The 21,233-nt window shown below is 39.4% G+C and overlaps 1 protein-coding gene across 1 annotated transcript in view; it reads left to right on the forward strand.

Moving 5' to 3' along the window:
- ctnnd2a (catenin (cadherin-associated protein), delta 2a) overlaps positions 1-21,233 on the forward strand; it is a 359,158-nt gene that overhangs the window by 288,390 nt on the left and 49,535 nt on the right. Inside the window, exons 17-19 of the mRNA XM_037694504.1 lie at positions 2,560-2,742; positions 8,547-8,720; positions 10,941-11,091. Of these exons, the coding sequence (XP_037550432.1) occupies positions 2,560-2,742; positions 8,547-8,720; positions 10,941-11,091 (508 nt within the window). The remainder of the gene's footprint in view (positions 1-2,559; positions 2,743-8,546; positions 8,721-10,940; positions 11,092-21,233) is intronic.

Raw genomic sequence — 21,233 nt, forward strand, 5'->3', positions numbered from 1 at the left:
ACTAAACATTCTCCCCGTCCTGGCAGCTGAACATATAATTTAGATGTTCTCAACACATAACAGGTCTAGTTCCTATATGGAATCTGGAAATGCTAAATAAAATAATAACATTAAAATAAAAAAAAAGTTTCAGAGATTCATTAAAAAATTAGACGATTCAGAATGTTTATCTTTTTTTCTGGGCAAAGCTTATTTAAAATGGAATGAGGTGAAGTAGCAAAATATGACGCTAAATGAAAATTTGATATGTCATTTTTTTAAACTGAAACAAAATATAACTATTCTACACACTGCAGACTCCTGTCTAAGAGAAATAAGTATCTTTAGGCTTGTTATCTGCACACAGAGGCTGTTCTGGTGTGTTTTTATGCATGCCACTGACGGCAGCATTACTGCAATGACAAACTATTTGTACAACTTTTTAAAAGGGGTATTTGAAATTTATGGTATTTTAATACAATATGTTCAGAAGTTAAGAAAATGTAAAAAAACACCAACTACAAAACAAGTGGGGTATTATTAAAAAGTAAATAAATCTATTTAATGTGGTTCATAATGTTCAATAAACTGGAAATATAAACTGAAAAATTAACATCTAATTCACCATATTGAACAACATTTTTTATATATTTGTCTCTCAAAGAAAAAGTTAAAACATATGGGACAGCTATAACTAGAAATATGTGTCACAATCAGTTTTGTGTTTATTATTCACAATTTAATTGATCCTCATCGTCGCACCTTTAGATTATCAAATAATTTTAAATCTGAGGATAAAGACGTGCTTTTTTTCTGCCTGATATTTTTATTTTAAAATGCAACTAAATTTGAACAGCATCTGCATGATTTTATTCATGTGTAATGTACTTTTATGGTTATTAAAATAAATAAACAAGCTTTTATAAGAAACGTTATAAAGCCCAGCTTCAATGTGGCCTTTTTGATCGGGCTCTTTCAAAATAAGATGATTTTTGCAGGTGAACCAGTGGAGCTGAGAACAGAAGGCTCTTCCTTACTGTCATCGTGTTTAATTTTAGCCAGCTCCCGTGAGTAATGGATAAAACGTGTAATTTTTGTTGGACTATTTGTGGATTCAGTTGTACACCAACTTAAAACATCTTTTAAAATGGATTTAAAATGCTATTTTTCAAGCATCGGCCACATAATAAAAGTGCTCCTTTGTAATCAGATGACAGTTTCACATTTTAAAAGAACTGAAAAGTTGGAGGAAAACGCTGCGTCTCGACCACATCAGCTCCACTGTAAATTTACCCTCGTAACAAAATGGACAAAGTTAAAGCATATCGCATACTTTCCCCTGCACTTTACACCAGACAGGTCATTTAAGGTTGTCCTATAAGGGAAAGTCTGGAAAACATTTCTATAGTTTACTTCTACGCAGTTGGAAAGTGCACAAATGCAATTACTCGCTGGAACATTTAAAAGGTTTAAACTACCTTTGTCTACGGTCACAAAACTCTGCCAAGACTCCATTCACTTAAGAGAAACCCTAATTAAAAGTGATGGTGAAAGACTCAAAAGACCTGTTCAACATACAGCTTAATGCAAACATTTGCAAGCCGTTGCCAATTATACCAGCTTGTATTAATAGCAGCTATTACTTTAGTAGACGTTTACCCATTAACGTCACCTAATGTAAGTCTTAGAGCGGGGTCAGCAGAATCTGAGAACCTGGAGTTGTATAGAAATAATACCAACAGAATTGCTTGTACACCCATAGAAAGTATTCAGCTGTAGGTCAGCTGACCCCGACCTTTGACCTTATGTAACATACAAACAAAAGTCTCTTCGGTTTCTTAACCACGATCGTAAGAGTTCAGAGTAAATGTGAAACAACAGATCGAAAATATGAAATGCCACGGTAAATTACGAATCAAACAGAACTTCTCCGACGTTGTTCTGTAATAGAATGTGAATAGAATTTCATTCATGACTGCAGCTCAGCGGAGTGAGACATTGTTTTCTTTGTTGCGTCTCTCGAGGCTGTTCAATTACACTCCTTAGTCGTCTTTGTGTAAGCTAACGGTCAGACTGAGAGAAGATTGATGATTTGTCTTTGATCATTTCCACTCCGGCGACTCGGATGCCTCCACGTTTGTGAATAAACAACAAACATTGTAGGACATGGTTTGCTCGTGTGCAGAGACACACTGGCTCTGCGGCTGCCGGGTTCGCCTTTAAACTGAATGTTAAATGAGGTGTGAGATGATATATTGAGTTTATCATTTTTCCTCATTTACTTGAGGTTTTTTTTTTTTTCTAATCTTATTTCAAAGTTAGTGCAAACAAAATGCAAAAACATATTTCGGAGATTATAGTTTTGCTTTTGTTTTGCTTCTGATAGTCTCTTTGTCTTGCTCATGTATGTTAGTAATCGTAAAAATCAGAATGAAAGCGTGAGCTCCCTCTACGTTTTTTATTAAATTACATCAAAGACAGTTTTCCGTTGCGTGATTCTCACTTTTTATTTATGTCTCCGTTTCTTTCTTGCCACCACCTCCCGCCTCACTGCACCTCCTCGACTTGCTCCGTCTCCAGACGGTAGAGAACTGTGTTTGTATTCTGAGGAACTTGTCGTACAGACTGGCCGCTGAGACGTCCCACGGCCAACAAGGTGGTTTGGAGGAGCTGGACGGGCTGCTCTGTGATGCCAACGGCTGCGAGGGCGAGAGCTCCGGCTGCTGGGGGAAGAAGAAAAAGAAAAAGAAGGGCTCCGACCAGGTAAGAACAACGATAATAAGAAAATAAGACCTGGAAGTGTTTGATTAACTAATAAATTGAGTCATGTTTAGGACAAAAATAACTAATTAGGCCTCATTTCTCAAGCTAAACTCATGAAGACTGCAAAATGATCGAGATATTTTAACGTTTCAGTGATGAACAGATGATGAGCCCTCTAATAGGGTGGTCCCACAACAATTCGGCTGCAAAAGTGTGCAAAAGCTAAAGCAGGATTGGTATGCTAAATGCTAAACCTGACTAAATGGTACCTATATGAGCGTAAAGAAGACAAAGTAGGGCAAGTATGCTAAAGCAGATTTAATAAAATAATAATAATTTGAAGAAACCGAAGAAGAACTGGGTTCAGATTTTAACACATGGGTGCAAAAAATGAAAAGTAGCTTTTTATGATGAAGCAGGAACATGTTGTGATTAACTGAGGAAGCATCGTGTTCAACAGAGATGTGTGGTGAATAATATAAAGCAGAAATGAACATCACAGATCACACTGTACCCGTCAGGCTGAGGATAAAAGAGATGGGGTTTTAATATAATTCATGCCAGTTATCCCAAGTTTTTAATTACATTTTACATAATTAAACATTTTTTTATTCAAAACTCATTAACGTCAAATTTCAATTTTGTCCTTTTTTTTTATTTCTTTGCGTCCACACATCTCGTAATGCAAAATTGTTGATCTGTTTAGCTCATTTTAGACACACAACACTTACATGAACAAAATTCTGTTTTCGCTTTATTTATCTTTCTTTGTAGCTTTTTCTTTTTGAGATTTTAATTTGTTCAAGTTTAAAAAATGTTTTGCTCATCCAGATCATTTATATTCTCAGTTAAAAACACATCATCCTTTTTTCGTCCAACACTTTGTTGAAAACGTATGAGAACTTTAAGCTGGGAAACACTGCAGGACTCATTTTTATGCACCCACTGAAGGCGACTCAATGACGTATTATGGCATATTATTTTTCAGGCCAAAAGCAGTGTGCTCAACACAATGGTACTTCTTCCAGTTATTTAACTGTTAATAATGGTGTACCACAAGGCTCAGGCTTAGGACCCATTCTCTTTACAATATGCATAAGTAATGTAGGTCAGAACAGTCCTGATGCATGTTTGCATTTCTATGCCGATGATAGTTGTTTATTGTCGAGCTAAAACAGCTGTTAAGGTTTTCCAGCCTTTACTGTCTGCATTCGACATCATTCGGTCAGACTTGTTCCATCTCAAACTGGTGATAAAACCAAAGGGATGTTGTTTTCAAACAGAAAGTTGGTACCAGCAGTCCTTCCTCCTATCTCATGTGTTCCTATTGAGTTTGTGGATTCTTACAAATACTTGGGAATCTTGGGCGATGCACATCTCTCTTTTAAGCCTCATGTCAAAAACTTGATAAAGAAACTGAAATTAAAATTGAGTTTCTTTTTCAGAAATAGATTGGGGCAGCATGATGGCACAACTGGTAGAGCTGCTGCCCCTCAGTGAGCAGGTCCTTGGTTCAAATCCCGGTCCAGGGGCCTTTCTGGGTGGAGTTTGCATGTTCTCTCCGTGCATGCGTGGGTTTTCTCTGTGTACTCGTTTCCTCCCGCAGACCAAAAACATGCATGTTAGGCTGATTGGTAACTCTAAATTGTCTCTAGGTGTGATGAGAGAGTGAATGGTTGTTTGTCTCGTTTGTCTCTATGTCCCTGTGATGGACTTGTAACCTGTCCAGGGTGTACCTCGTCTCTCGCACAGTGATTGCTGGACATGGGCACCAGCGACCCCAACATGGAAGAAGCGGGTAAAAGATAATGGATGGATGGATCTTGCTTCACTCTGAATGCTAGGAAGTACTTTGTAGCTGCTACTTTCTTTCCCTCCATTGACTATGGTGACATTATTTATATGAACGCTCCTGCAAGAACCTTGCAGATGTTGACACGCTGATTCATAACTGGCTGTAACTACCGTACCCATCCCTGCATTCTGTATTCACTGGTCAACTGGTCATCATTAACTTCACACAGACTCTCTCACTGGTACATTTTCACGTATAAATCACTCCTTGCTTTGCTGCCTTCATGTATCTCCTCCTGCATGTCACGTCATCAGTGCAGCTACAGCGTGCGCTCTCAAGACATCATTACCTGCAGCGTCCCCTCAGTGTGGACTGAACTCTGCAAAAATGGCTTTTCTTACTTTGTTCCTGCAACCTGGAACACCTTGTACATCTTATACAGAGTTTATACAACCATATGATAATTTGTTGATGTGCATATAATATGTCATTTGTGGTTTCCTTTTTTGCCAACTCAATACAAACTAGCAATTGTGTATTTTTGGTTGCTTTCAAAACAAGAACAAGGGACTGCAGCTCATTAACTCGACTGTTGCTTTGTCTCATAAAAATATATACCTTCACAAGTTACAAACAATAAAATAAGCAACAGAACCCAGATTTAACGTGTCTCATATCAAAATGGCTGCCAGTGTTAGTTGATGAGTTGTGTATCAGGTTTCATTCAATGTAAACTTTTAGATTCTTGTTGTGACACATCCAGGGGTACTCTGTTATTCATGGAGACAACTTTCTCCTGGGCAGAACTCGGGGTTACAGTTTACCAAAAGGAAGCACTGAGTGTTACTGACAGGCACACAGCAGGAGGCCTAACCTGAACAATCAGTGCCATGAGACTGGATTTAATTTGAGATAAAGACTGAAGCAATATGTAAATTTGATTCAAAAATACTTTATAAATCCCAAAGGGAAATTAAATGTTGCTGTAACTCATCATCCTGATTTCATTAAAGAGTTGTTCTAGATGCTGATGGCTGTGGGCAGGAAGCATCTCTTGTAGCGGTCTGTCTTACAGTGGATTTGAAGAAGCCTCTGATTGAAGACTGTTGTTGTATGACAGTCTGATGAAGAGGATGCTAAGGGTTGTCTATAATGTTCTTGATTTTATGACGAATCCTGTTTTGTACAATCATCTCCAAAGGTTCTAGAGGAGTCCCCAGAACTGAGCCAGCCTTCCTTATGAGCTTGTTGATCTTTTTAAGTCACTTGCTCTGGTGCTGCTCCTCCAGCAGATGATGGCAGAAGAGACAGCGCTCTCTACAACAGACTTAGAAGATATGCAGCATCTTGCTGCAAACGTTGAAGGACTTCAGCTTCCTCAAGAAGTACAGTCTGCTCTGTCCCTTCTTGTAGACGCTTCACTGTTGCATTTCCAGTCCAGTCTGTTGTCCGGGTGAACCTCAAGATATTTATACTTCTCCACCACCTCCACTTCTTCTCCCATGATGGAGATAGTGTTTGACTGTTTCTCCTGAAATCTACAATCATCTCCTTTTGTTTTGTTCACATTCAAGATGCCACAAAGCGGTCCACCAGTTCCCTGTACTCAGCTTCTTGTCCATCTCTGATACACCTGACCACTGCAGAGTCATCAGAATATTTCTGCAGATGACAGGAGTCTGTTTTATGCTGGAAATCTGAGGTGTACAGAGTGAAAAGGAATAGTGAGAGTACAGTCCCCTGTGGTGCTCCTGAGCTACTGACCACCTGATTATACACGCAACCCTTCAGTCTTAGAAACGGTGGTCTGTTTGTCAGGTAGTCTTTGATCCTGGTGATCGTTGAAGCCTCCACCTGAGTCTTCTAAAAAAACAAACAAGCAAGATAAAAAAAATAATTAAAAATAAGTTGAGAGACATGAACTGTATATTGGTCTTTAATTATGTATTGAACTTTAGAGATAAATAACAAAGCCATGAACTACCAAAACATGTTTTACTGCACTGGATTTCTGGTTTTCTGATACAGTCTTAGAGGTTTATGAAAACGTTAGCAGACATTTGGCGCAATTAATACATCTGCAGTCTTCGTGCGACTTAGTTCGCTGTGGCGACCGCTGACGAAGGGACCAGTCGAAAGAAGAAGAATACATCTGCTGTATGTTTTAAAGTAGTAAAAAATATATAATTATCCCTCCAGCCATTATCTTTTGCCTGCTTCTTCCTTTTCAGGTCCCAGGGGTCAGTAGTCCCCATATCCAGCCATGTGCAAGAGGGGGGTACACCCTGGACAGGTCACAAGATATATAATTGTCATAAAAGATAATTAAAGTTCTACAATTGCTTGAAGGAATGCATATTGTCATAAACCATATATTAGCAAGTTGAGTGGCTATAAGATAAAGGATCTTACATTTTTAGGGAGCATTTTCAGAATTTCAGGCAGACAAATCCAACATCATTATTATTTAGTGTGTATTAAATCTGCAGTACAGAACACAGTTGGATGTATTTGATGTTTTTTCTTACCCTGCCTCTGCACTTCGTACTATAGAAGGTCTTTGATTTGTACGATCTGAGGGTCTATGTATTTAGATTTTTAAAAAGTCGACTCAGGCACTCCACAGCAGCTCTCTGAAGGCACCGTGTAGTCTAGTTTACCTTGAGACATGAGGGAGGAGGAAAATCGGTACAACAAAACTGAGAGGGGCAACAGGGAGATGAAAAAACAAAAGTTGGAGAGAAAGAGATGGAAGTAAAAGATAGACAGATCTGGGAAAGGAGGAGAAAGGATAGGAAAGAAAAAAGGGCATAAAAGACAAAAATATCAATGAAAGGTAATGCAAAATGAAAATTTTTGTTTCTCTCGTAAGAGATGTAAAAATATCACCAAAGGACCAAAGACTCTCCACTGTAGTGAAACAAGTGATGGTGAACTTACAAGCATGTGTGTGGCTCAACTGGGAGGAAAACAAAATTTTAGTCCAATCTTCATGTGTCTTTCTTTCTTCATTTACCCTTTCTGACCTCTTATAATGTTTCATCATTCTCCCCTACCCATCAACACAAATAAAGGTGGATGAAGCAACTCCATTAACTTTAACTGTCCAAAGCTGAAGTCAAAATGTCACATTGTTATATTTTTGGAGCAGAGACTGAGCACTAAGAATGCACCATCAATACAAACCCCCCCGCCGCCTCCTAACAGGCTGTCACATTGTCAACCACAGTGTAATATGACAATATTCTTTTGTCAAATAAAGATAAACTGAACAAAATGATTCTCTCCGATCCACTTTAACTTATTGAGAACATAAAAATGCAGTGCAAGCTGCTGAAGGTGATGAACAACAAGGCTCATCTTCCCCAGAACGTTGTGATTCAACAACCAAATGCGTTTAGTCTGAGACTTCTTGAACTCCAAAGTTATACAGTGAAAGAGATTGCTGCCATAAACAATTATCGTTCCCTGTGACTATCAACTGTTGTCAACTGCATCTGGTAAGTAATGTAGCAATCCCAAGTGACTGTATCATCAGGAAGGAGCATGAGAAGCTGGAGAAATACCAAGGGCTTAAAGAAATTCATAAAGAAGTTGTGGCGAGTCAAACTGGTCATCGGAGCACTCAGTGCCCTGATCCCAAACTGGAAGAGCGGCTCCAACAGATCCCAGGAACAACCTCGGAGATCTCTGTCCAGAAGAGCACAGTCCTAGGAACAGCCAAGATACTGAGCAGAACCCTCAAGCTCCCAGGCCTCTGGTAGAAGACCTGAGTCCATCAGTCTCATCTTGTCACATTATTGAGTCTGACCAACATATTTCTGGTCTAAATTGCTAATAGAAGCATAAGCAGGATACAACTTAAACATCAAATTTGGTTTCCAACGGAATTATTGAAAATTCTGTAATAAGAGGGTAATAAGATTTCTAAGCAAAACCCTGTCAAAGTTCATTCAACTACGTCTTTATAAATGTGTTTTTGCATTAAAAAATCTCTCCTCTTTTACAGTGGGATGGAGTGAGCCCCTTTCCAGACACAGCAGAGCCTCCCAAAGGGGTTCAGATGTTGTGGCACCCCACCATCGTCAAGCCCTACCTCACCCTGCTCTCTGAATGCTCAAACCCTGACACCCTTGAAGGGGCAGCCGGGGCCCTGCAGAACCTGGCTGCAGGCAGCTGGAAGGTAACCACAAACTTCAACTTCTTTCCCAAACTGTCTACCTTCCTTTTACTTTTTGGGACGATTGTGGCTATACGCAGATATGATTACCAATAAGAACAGAGACCAAGACTCTGAATCGGTTTACAGTGTTTATTTACAAGGTGAGATATATGCAATGAGCCTATGCAAATTGTATCCAATCAACACAGTTTACCAGCAGTGGGTGTAAACTAAGTTGCATAAATTAATTTTGATTATCACTCCTCTCCTGAAAAGTTAGAGGTAAAAACAATGACTGCTTTGTTTACCCAGTAATACCTTGTTTAAAAAAAAAAAAATCTTCACAAATGTAACATTTGTGTTTTTCACACAATAATTGTAAACAACGAGGGCTCTGTCTGAAGCTCTGGCACACTGGCCAACTCCCATCATTGCCATGGTGATCACACGCCTCTTGTTGTCCTGGGGGTATGACAAAGTTCTGTCCTCCGTTGAATGCAGATTACAGAGGTGCTTGACGGTCTGACACAGGTACGAGAGCTGATAAGCTTTGAAGGAGGTAGATCATGTGAGGAGTAATTTTGTCTGGCTTGCCCAGGAAAGGAAGTAGATTAGAAAAAAGGGGTTTTAATTACCATACAGTCATGTCCCTGAGGCCAGGATGCTGACTCACCCTGACGCCCTGATAAACATAGAACACGACTGTGTAACTCAGTTACATTGTACTCTTCAGTTAGCTAAATGAAATAATGTTTGTGTTAAATCTTACACCAATGAGCAATTATTAGACCATTAGACTCTCTAAAATAATAATCTAAAACAACACATCAGTTTTATCTTCAACATTCAGTGCATTTTTGCATTAATATGATTTTTCTATTTTTCTCCTGTTTGTTAAAACAATGTCTAAAATAATGAACCAGTAAGGAGGAACTATTGGAAGTAAATTCGAAATAGATGTTTTTTGTCATGAATAAGCTTATTTTCACAGCAGGCAAATGGTCGTCAGACTGTTTCAAAGAGGTCAAGAGTAATGACAGTATTCCTTATTCCATATCACACTGTCATGTTTATTTATTTATTTATTTTTCTTAATTTGAGTCGATTCTGCTGAGCATAAATGAGTTGCATTAGCTTTGCTGACTGCGACAACCTGGTGATTTGTAGATTCCCATTGTGTTTTTTTATGCCATACAGTAAATGATGTTGTTGTAGATCAATGCAATTGTATTTCAAATGCTCCAAAAACTCAAATCAGCAGGGAGTAGAGTGGGTCAGGTGACTAATGGAAGCAGCCAGACAGTGATGATGTGTGACTCTTGTGGTCTCGGTGCTGTCAGAGGACCGTGGAGGCAGGTTTTTTTTTTTTTTTTTATGTTCTTTTATGGTTTGCCTTGAGGGAGGTTTACAAGAAGGTAAAAAGCAAAGAACGAAAGTGTTAAAATCCTTTCAAACAACAAGGCTGGTGTAAATGGGACAAATGGTTAGTTTTTTTTGTCATTCGTATGGCGTAAAAGAAATAACCTCTTTCAGAGGTTTTGTTGTACCAGAAAATTTGGACACAAAAGGGGGTGACGGCTATGGATTGTGTTTGAGAGTCAGCTTCATCAGTCCTGCAGATATGTGTGTGTGCAATGTGCTTGTAACTGATTGTGATTAGGTAAGTGTTTTCATTGATAGCAGTGTGGACAAAGAGAGCGGGAGTGTGAGAGAGAGATGGAAGAGAAGGGCTCTAGAAAAATCAATGGAAGAGGCAGAGGGAGAGAGCAGGTGGTCTTCAGGATATCACATTTTCTATGTTGGTGTCACGCTGCATGCATAAACTGACAGTGTCCTTGTGTGCATGCATTTCTCCAGGCATGCTCCCCTCTCTGTGCTTTGAGAACCACTTCCAGTGCCGACACACTCTGCACTTTAAAATCTTGGCTTAGACAAATGGTTTTATCTAAGGATGAATTATTTCCTCAGAGGATAATGCATAGTTTTATTTAACTGTTTTCATGTTTGCACAACTAAATCCAACACAGACTTTGAAAGTAAAAAACAATGTCAGAATTATTTGAGGTTAGACACGGAAATACCTATACTTCCATAGCCATTTGATTTTAAAGTTCTTTGGCCCCTAAAGATTCAGTTTCTAGCATTCCTTTCAGCTACTACCACATAACATTTTAGCTTAATTTCAGTGTTTAGTTGATGGTGAAGCTCTGTTAACGTCGTCTTCCCTGTTCTCCATGTCAGTGGTCGGTGTACATCCGGGCTGCTGTCCGTAAAGACAAAGGCCTTCCTATTCTGGTGGAGTTACTGAGGATAGACAACGACAAAGTGGTGTGTGCCGTCGCCACCGCTCTCAGAAACATGGCGCTGGACATCAGGAACAAGGAGCTCATTGGTGAGTAGTGATCCACATCTGGATTGTTTTTACAGCTTTTTATTAAGATGCTGCATCAGTGATATTGCTGTGGAAAATACAGAAATTAACATTTTCAGTGAAAATGCAGAGTAAATGTTGAGCACTAAAGTAATTTGCAGGAATTTGTAGGAAAAGCCAAATTTGATTTAATATGCTAAAAATTGCCAAACTGTAGCTAAAATCTAAAATTTGAAATGTGTTTTAAAGTATATGTTAGCAAGACTGCAGGTAAAATTAGCTAAAACGTAACTTAAAACTATAATTTAAAAAAAAAATGGCAAAAGGCTACAGTTTGGAAAACTATTCAGTCAATCTTTATTTATGCAGGCTGGTCTCATTGAGCCACAAGGACTCATTTACAAGAGGGACCTGTTCCAATAGCTAGCTAAAGGCAAACTTTAGCCAAATAGTAACAAGAAGCTAAAAGTAGCAAAACCGCAACTGAAAGCTACAATTACGGAAGTGGCTAACAACTTAATTTTATAAAACTGTAGCTAGAAGCTAACATTGTCAAAGCCATAGCTAAAAGCAAAAAAGAGCAAAACCACAGTTTAAAGCTTAAATTGATAAAAACTGTAGCTCAACGCTTAAAGGATCGTAAAAAAGACAAAAATAGACAGTTTAATTAAGCAGATTTCCAAAAGAACAATAGTTTTCAAATAACTAAAAATATAAGTGTTTCTAAGAAAACCTTTTTTTAAAGTTAATTATCATGGACATAAAATTTCCAAAAAGCAGATCTCATTGCAATTTACAGTAGTCCCTCATTAAGCATGGGGGATCCATACCTGTAGCCCCGCGATAAGAGAAAAACCACAAACTAGAGATACAGTAGTTCAAGTTCAAGTACAATAAACTTTGTATTAAGGCTTTAGAAACCCTTCCCACACTCTTGGAATGTTCTAAAATCTTAAACCTACGTCATTTTAACAACATATGTTCCTAAATTTTACTTACTAGCTCTGCAGAACAGCAACAGCTCTGGTTCTTGTCCATCTCTGTTTTATTACGATGGTTCGTTTCTGTAGACCTATCCTGCAGTAATGAAGCCCACAAATCAATCCTCTAAACTCTTAAACCTACTAATTTTAACAACATACAGTACTTATATGTACAGGAGCTACAAATTTTTATGTACAAGGGCTCTGCAGAACGGGAGCGGCTCTGTTCTGTACAACCCCATAAATGAAAAAACTCCCGGTGCAGCATGGCTGCTGCTCCAGGTGCAAAGCTGCCCCGGATTTAATCCACCACCTCTGGCCCGGTCTGGACCAGCACTCCGCAACCAGAACCAGGCTGAACCCTGCAGCCGTCTGTCACCTGCAGCTCCCAGGATCCGGGTCACACTGAGTCCAGATCAACTGCAGCCCAGCTACTCAGCAGTGAAGATACGTGAAGGATGAGTTCATCTTGAGAATTATTTCTTTCCTCCTGCCAGTTCTTATTGTTACTTCTGACTTTGGTTGCAAAACTTTCCCTCCGTTTGCAGCAAGCAGTAGTTGGAAGCAGCGTTGACTTCTGGGAAGTGAACTGATGGCTTTTGGGTGATGTCGTTCTTTAGACTGGCAAAACAGTGAAGGCTTAATGAAAGAAAACTACAAAATGACAGCGCCTTTTTTTTTGGTTTTGGAAAATGTTATGTACAGTACTGTACTTAAACAAACCGTGACAGAGCGAGTCCGCGATAAACGAACCGCAACGTAGTGAGCGACTACTGTATTCCTTACTGAGCTGAATACTTTGATTTATAAATGGCTAAAATAAAGTGTGCAGATGTATGGCTGCAAAAAAAACATTCAGACCAAACCATAATTAGAAAAACCGGTGTAAATGGGGGATCTGAATTCCCACACTTTTAACACTAACACTTTTTTTCTATCACTTTTGTTTCTTTTTTTGTTTTATTTGTAATATCAGTTGATTAGGGCATGCTGATATCACTCTTATTGGTTTAGATGGAGCTAAATGTGTTTGGTGGTGTGTGAGAGAATGAGAATATTACCAACGGTGCAGTGCCAGCTGTGAGTTTAGGGAATACTGTGAGTTACTGGGAGAGGAAAGCTGAAGAGAGTGGAGAGAAAGCAGCAGATCAAAGGCTTCCATTGGTCTTTGAAATGCTGGTAATGAGTGAACCCCAGTCAGTCTGCTAGAATCAACACATCTGAGGATTGGAGATCATTAGCCAACTTGACTCATACATTTTGTGTGTGCATTCGGTTTGTGTCTACAAGTGTGTTTACGTATGAGAGGCTTCCTTTTTCTCTGCTGCCGTCGCCTCGTTGCAGCTTCGGATGCGTTAGCAGGTCAGCCGAACCCAAAAACATCTGACTGCACACACACGCACAAATGATTCTGTGCGTGTGAAACACCTTGCCTTATATTGCCAATATCTCTGATCATCACAGCATCTTGGTGGGTTCTGTGGTTTCTATAGCAACCTTGGCACCCTCCGTTTCACGCTGGAGGCTTCCGAAACGTATCGCAGCTTTGCAGCGAGTTGTTGTTGCTTCTTCGTGCGGAACAAGAAGGAATCATGCCGCCAAAGCTTAACACGCCCCCCTACTATGGTCTGGATGAGAGACAGCAACAGATTCAAGAATAATTAGTTGCACAGAAGCTTCACTAGTTTTCAGTGATCCTTGATCTTTTATTGGTTTTTTTTTTTCGCATCTTCAATTGCTGAATGTATTACGTTAATTTGCGTAATTTGAAAGCAATGTTGGACAAAATGTGTTTTCCAAAATGTTTTCTGTTGTTCAAGGCATTGACTTCTGCGTTGTTAACTTTAAAGACCTAGCATTCTTTAAATGAATGCATATTGCAGTTTTGGTCACACCTGCATGCAATACTGAGAGGTCACACTTAAAACATGAGTTGTGAATGATATCTGCAAAACTGACTAGTTTATAGCCTTTTATGTGTTGCTGTAGCAGATGAGCTGTGGCAGTCAGCTTGAATTGGATTGACTATAAGTTTAAATGTACATCAGAATACTTTTTTCCTGAACGCTTCAACGAAAATATGTTTTGCATGATTGTTTTAACAACACAAACCTTTTTTTGTTAATAGCTACATGGAATTGATGTTTTAGTTCATGTTTGCCATCAGCCACCTTGCAAAACAAAGATGAGGATGACACTTCAAAACAGGAACCACCTGAATGATCTAGTTACTTGCAAATTGACATAAGTAAAGTTCAAACTTATTTAACATTTTCAGTCAAACTGTAGCTTTGCTTCTCTATTTGCAAGTTAGCATGTGAATCTTGTGTGCAGAGTGGTTTGAGAAGCAATGCAAAACACGAGTCAGCATTTATTTACCATTTTTACAGCACTTAGAAATTACCTTGAACTTAGCCGTTGTATTTTAGATTATAAAAAGTGTGTGAAACTCTGTTTGACCATATACTGCAGAAGATAGCATATCCTCATTTCAAGCTGCTTTTAGTTGAAATTCACTTTGTGCAATTGTCCAAGTGTCAGTGCAGAGACTTACTTTGATCCTCTCTAATTATTAAAGCTAAGGCATTATGCTGTTAACACTGCGGCGAGCTCTGCTCCATTCTTTGGACATTTCTATTGATGATTATCCCACCAATCCAGTGCAGTTATGGTGTTCCAGCTTCTCTAAGAACAGTCTGAGCAGCTGAGCTGTTAACATAATGACACAAACAGTCATCTTTATAGATCGTATATCCAAACTAGAGGAATGACATTTTCTGCAGAATGCTGAATGACTGCTGAAATTTGCTGAAAAGGGACTTGTTGACTAAAGAGTTCACGTTCAAACAAACAGCTCAGAAGCTAAAGATAGCTAAATCTACATGAAAGCTTAAATTAAAGCCAATATTAACCAAGTGCTCAAATTAATAGACAGTAGCTAAGAACTAGAAAATAGCAGGGCAGTAGCTAAAAGCTAAATGTTGCAAAACCATAACTAAAAGCAAACATTTGCAAGACACTAAAAGCAAAAAAGGTAAAAATAAAGACAAGCATAGAGCAAGATTAGTAAAGATGATTTCAGTGAACAATTGATTTTTGTAAAATCTGAAGAGATCTTAGTATTTCCAATCAATTATTGTTTAAATAAAGTTAAATAAATCAAAATGTATACTAGTAACAAGTATTAAAAGTCACAGCACTTGAATTCTGTCTGATCCATATCATTTGATATTTGAATAATTAAAATAGAACTGTAGTGTCTAATGTCCCTCAGAAGACGAACCGTCTTCAGAGACAAGAGACTGTATGATGACCCCCTTTCTGTGTGACTCCTTCCTGATACAGGCCCCAAGCTGTATGGTAATTAAACACCCTTTTCTCACTAAACCTCCTTCCTGAGAAGACAGATTTGTGTCTCTAAAGATAAATCTATAACAATTGAACTTTGCCACATCACCCAGGTCTTTGGTTGCCATGACAACCAGGAAGTGACCCACCATTTGCACAGAGCTTCAAACAGAACACCTGTTGTGTGCGTTGTGTCAGGACCCAAACTTTCATTTGTTAAGAGCGTAGGTTTATCCAAAAACAAGGTGTTATCATTTAAACAAAAGCTATTGTTTCCCTCTGAAACTTTGAGAGAAGGGTTATATGTTTAAAATTAATTTATGCAGCTTGTTTACACCTTGGTGAGCTTCAGTGATTGGTTAAATCGAGAGGCATGGTATCTTCATAGTGTCAGGTAATGCTGACATGAGAAGACAGTTGGGGAGAAGTTGCCCGAAGTCAGTCAACATAGAAATGGAGAGAAGTCCTTAACTTGCTCAGGCACCCTGGAGCAATGGTACTGTCTGGCCGGATGAAGTTCTGGAAGAGCCCATCACTTTCTGGAACGACAAATACCATTTATCGTATCATTGTAGTAATGAGATGGACAGCTCTCCGGTAGGATAAAACATCTTCTGATGGAAAAGAATATCTCAGTGCCAATGATGTTTCTTAGAAATAATTTAGTTCACAAATCTGAGATAAAGTTTAACTAAATTTTAATGTGGTCCAAATTGAATAATACCTCTTCCCAAAGCTTTAAGCCATTTCATATTATTTACTGGTACCCTTTTGAAATATCACTATCTGGTTATTCATTCATATTTCATATATTTGCCATATTGTCATTATACAAACTGAAAATAAAAGTTACGGAATTGTGATTTTAACTATTTTTAACATTTTCCAGGTATCTCTTGTAAACGAGTCTTCGTGGCTCAGTGGGACTAACCTGTTTAAATACAGGTTGAATGAAAACTGACCAGAGTTTTGTGCTTTTATTTGAATGAGGGGGATCAGAACATTGCTAAGAACTCACATTACTCTTTTGATTGAGGTCTGTGCACATTTATTACATAACTTTGAACGGTTAGCGTTAACACATGTTACAAGGTGTTCAGACCTCTTTATAAAAGTATCTCAACAGAACAAAGTATGTGGAAGTAGTTCAGTTGTTTGTTTTTTACAGGAAACTATAAACGGAAAACAATAGTGTGAATGTCGGATGATGCAATCACCTAAAAATGATTTTTGCTGCTTCAAACCTGCAAAAGCATGAAGCCAGAAAGAAGAAAACATTTTTCCATTTCAAATAAACTTACTTTTTTGACGAGACAGATCTGTTTTGTTGCAGGAGAGTTAATAACCAAATAAGTGGTTTATTTACATAATTAAAACTTCAAACTTGACACAGTCTAAAATAAATTCATTTAGGATTTTACTATAATGAAAAGAATACATAATGAACAGTAAGGGAGAACATTTGTGTTCAAGGGCATAACTATACTGTACCGCTATGTCTCTGTTTTAGACAGTTGTTTGCTTCAGTTTTAGGATTTATATTAAAACCTATTGAGCACACTAACACTGAAAAATAATAAATTTACAGAGGATTAAACGAAATGTCAGACAGCTAAACTTAAAATCCACAATTTAAAGTTTCAAGTTTCATTTTGCCTTTTTTAAAACTACCAAATGTTTTTTTTTTTTATGTAGGAAGTGGCTGTTTTTGTCAATGTGACTCAGCTCGACAAGGATAAAAGGAAAGTCTTGAAAATGCAGAGGAAAAAGAGAAAAGTGAGCAGGATCAGTCAGCGCTGAGCCTTTGCTCTCGGCAAGGTCTCATCTCATACGTGTCGACAGAAAAGAGGCAGAGTTCAGACACTTGGGAGCAGCAGACCCCATTCGGCCCATCTTGCAGGCTTTTTTTTATCTGCACTATAGCTTTAAACTTGGACTCAAACACTATTTGAGTCAGTTAACCCCCAAAGAGGAAGCAATTTGTCTTTAATCTTTGCAGGATGAAAGTTTTAACCGATAAATTGATGATTTTGCACGACTAATCTGAAGAAAATCTTCCTCTCTGTAAAATAAATCAAACATTTGTCCCTTCAAACTCAGGCAAGAGTGTGTCGTAAGCTGTTAGTGCTGGTGAGTTCGGCAACGTCGCCATGGGAGAATTTTAGTTTGCATGAGAGCTCATCTGAGGGAGATGAGGATCATCTTTCACACACTGCAACCTTTGTGTCAAATCCCCTAGAAAGCACTCCATGATTGAGAGGCAGCGAGACAAGCAAAAGTATAAAAAGGAGAAAGCTGAGAGAGGCCAAGTCAGACAGGAGAATCTAGCGTGATGGAGGAGGGAAAAGATGAGCGAGCAAACACTGACAGCAGAGACCTAACTGCATACGTATGCTTACATGCTAATCCCTCAGTAATGTGATTTTGTGCCATATTGATGTCTTTGCAAATTGTGCTTCTCATCTGTCAATGTTTTGTCTCGCTCCTGATTTCACCTCTTTTATGGTTTTTGATGTGCATAATAAACTCCATGGCTGTGTGACGAGATGAGTCCTATTCATCGCCTCGCTCTCTGTCTTTGCAATTCTTCCCCGTTTTACTTACAGATGCTAATTCAACACATGAATTAGGGACAGAACTCGAAAGCCAAAAAGGCACTGTATATAAATATAAATGTATATATATATTTTTTTTTTTTTTTTGAGGGAAAAATCCTGTACAATCTTATTATGGGATGCTTGGTTGGATTTGTAACCAAATCCAAACCAAATTTGTGAAAACATTTTTTTTTTATATATTATTCCAGAAGCTGTAATGAATTTGTCTTATTGGAAAAAAGAATTTACAACCGACAAGTTGTTTGACCATGTTTTGAGGAGCTGTTTTTTCAGAATAATGGTCTGTAACAGACCAGTCGTCATCATGGCATCATCTTCAGCTCTCACCAGAGTGGTTCACAGCCAAGTGTGATGCGGCTCGGTTGAGAATCAGCACCTCCAAATCTGAGGCCGTGGTCCTCAGATGGAAAAGTGTGGATTACTCTCTTCGGGTCGAGGGTGAGGTTCTGCCTCAAGTGGAGGAGTTGAGTATCGGGGTTTTGTTCATGAGTGAGGGCAGAATAGAGTGCGAGATTGTGAGATTGAGATCGCCATACAGATTGGTGCAGCATCTGCAGTGTTGTGGACTCTGTACCGGTCCGTTGTGGTGAAGAGGGAGCTGAGCTGTAAGGCAACACTTTGTTTATTGGTCGGTCTATGTTCCTACCATCACCTATGGTCATGAACTCTGGGTAGAGACTGAAATAATGAGATTGTGGATACAGGAGGTTGAAATCTTTCCTCTACAGGATTGGACCCTCCCTTAGAGATAAGGTGAGAAGTTCAGTTGTCCGGGAGAGACTCAGAGTAGAACTGCTGCTCCTCCACATCGAAAGGAGTCAGTTGAGGAGGTTCGGGCATTTGGTAAGGATGCTGCCTGAGCGCCTTCCTGGGGAGGTTTTTGAGGCATGTCTGACTGGGAGGAGACCCCGAGGAAGACCCAGGACATGCTGGAGAGACTGTGTCTCAGTTGGCCTAGGAACACCTTGGAGTCCTCCCAGAAGAGCTGGAAGAGGTGGCTGTGGAAAGAGATGTCTGGACCTCCCTGATCAAGATGATGTCCCCAAGACCCGAATTCAGAACAAACAGAATATGATGGATGGATGGATGGATGGATGGATGGATGGATGGATGGATGGGTGGGTGGGTGGGTGGGTGGGTGGTTGGATGGATGGATGGATGGATGGATGGATGGATGGATGGATGGATTGATGGATGGATGGATGGATGGATGGATGGATGGATGGATGGATGGATGGGTGGATGGATGGATGGATCTGCAACAACTTTTCTGATTTATTTTTTATATTTATTATATTTTAAACATATTAATTTTATGACAGCCCTGAATGTACAGGTCTGAATACCACACGGATAATAAATAGTAAATATTAATAGTAATAAATAGTAAATATTTTACAAACAGTCCACATTAGCCTATTATTTTAAAAGTGTACTCCAGTAGATCAAATCATAAACGTTGGGGTAGCTTCACATAGAAGGCCAATCTCTAATTGTTGCAGTTCAGTGAGACCTTAAGTGTTAATTAATGCAATTTCTATTAATTAAGGACATCCATCCATCCATCCATTTTCTTTACCCGCTTATTCCATTTTGGGTCACGGGGGTCGCTGGTGCCCATGTCCAGCAATCACTGTGCGAGGGGCGGGGTACACCCTGGACGGGTCGCAAGTCCATCACAGGGACACATAGAGACAAACGAGACAAACAACCATTCACTCTCTCACTCACACCTAGGGACAATTTAGAGTTACCAATCAGCCTAACATGCATGTTTTTGGTCTGTGGGGGGAAACTGGAGTACCCAGAGAAAACCCACGCATGCACGGAGAGAACATGCAAACTCCACCCAGAAAGGCCCCTGGACCGGGGTTTGAACCAGGGACCTGCTCGCTGAGAGGCAGCAGCTCTACCAGTTGCGCCACCGTGCTGCCCTAATTAAGGACATTTAATAAATAAATGCTTTTTGGGCAGCTGTGGCTGAGTGGTTAGAGCAGTTGTCCTCCCATGGGACAGGTGGGGGTTTGATTCTACCAGCAGTCACATGCTGAAGTGTCCCTGGGCAAGACACTGAACCCTTCATTGCCTCAGATGTGTGTCCCATCGGTGTATGACAATGATCTAAAGCACTGGCTAGTCTTTGTAGAGATCTAGTGGAGTGCTGTATGAATGGATAAATGAGGGCACAGGTTTTAGTGTAAAGTGCTTTGGGTGTCTTGATAAGATAGAAAGGTGCTATATAAGTGCAGTCCATTTACCACTTTTTTGTTGTTTGGTACAAAGTGATTTGCTTAATCTACTTTTGACCTCTGGATTATACGTATGAAAGCGTTTGGCTCAACAAGAACTCCTGATATGACATTGAATTATGGGAATTACAATATTTTAATGATTTACAGAAATGCTCTTGCATGAAGAGCTGTTGCAAGACTGACCCTATATTCTAGCGAAGACGCACACAAACGAAATGTAGCTTGAAACATTCCCAGTCAGCATCTAAACACCAGATTTGCTGGCAGACTTCCTACGTCGGGGCTCTGGTAATTAACCTCCAACGTCAAACGGAGCTCTCAAGAAAGTGGCTCAAGACTGTCTTTTTCATGCAAATGTGCAGGTACTTGTTCTGGTGTGCATCTGGTTCAATCAGGACGATGCCTTTTGTGTTAGGAGGTGAAGCACCTCTCTTCTGGTTGAAATGCATGAAAGAAAACGCGGAACTACGTTCGGAAAATGGCCAATCCTTTAAACTGATTGATTGCTTACCAAGAGCAGGATATATGTTTCACTCTCACTGATTGCAGAAACATAATTAAAGCGAGACTTCTTGTTGTCTGAAATGATAAATAGTAGTTTCTTGGAAAAAAGTAAAGTACTAAAAATTCATGGCTTTTCCCCCATTTCTTTACGTTTGTCTCGTCTTCTACTCCTATATATTTGTCCCACTCCCACATGTCCCTCTTTGTCTCCTTCCCTCGTTGTTTCAGACATGAGCTCACAACTGCCTCACCTTCCCTCCACTGCGGTCTCTCCTTCTTTGTGTCTTGTGTTGATGACATCAGTGCCTGGGAGTGTTACTGTGGAAACCAAAGCAGTGCGGCACAGGGATGTCACTAATTGCATAATTAAGTGTTCGTGTGTGCCTGTGTGTGTGTGTGTGTGTGTGTGTGTGTGTGTGTGTGTGTGTGTGTGTGTGTGTGTGTGTGTGTGTCTGTGT

The sequence above is a fragment of the Nematolebias whitei genome, chromosome 20 (assembly GCF_014905685.2).
Source record: "Nematolebias whitei isolate Nwh7 chromosome 20, NemWhi1, whole genome shotgun sequence".
NCBI lineage: Eukaryota > Metazoa > Chordata > Actinopteri > Cyprinodontiformes > Rivulidae > Nematolebias > Nematolebias whitei.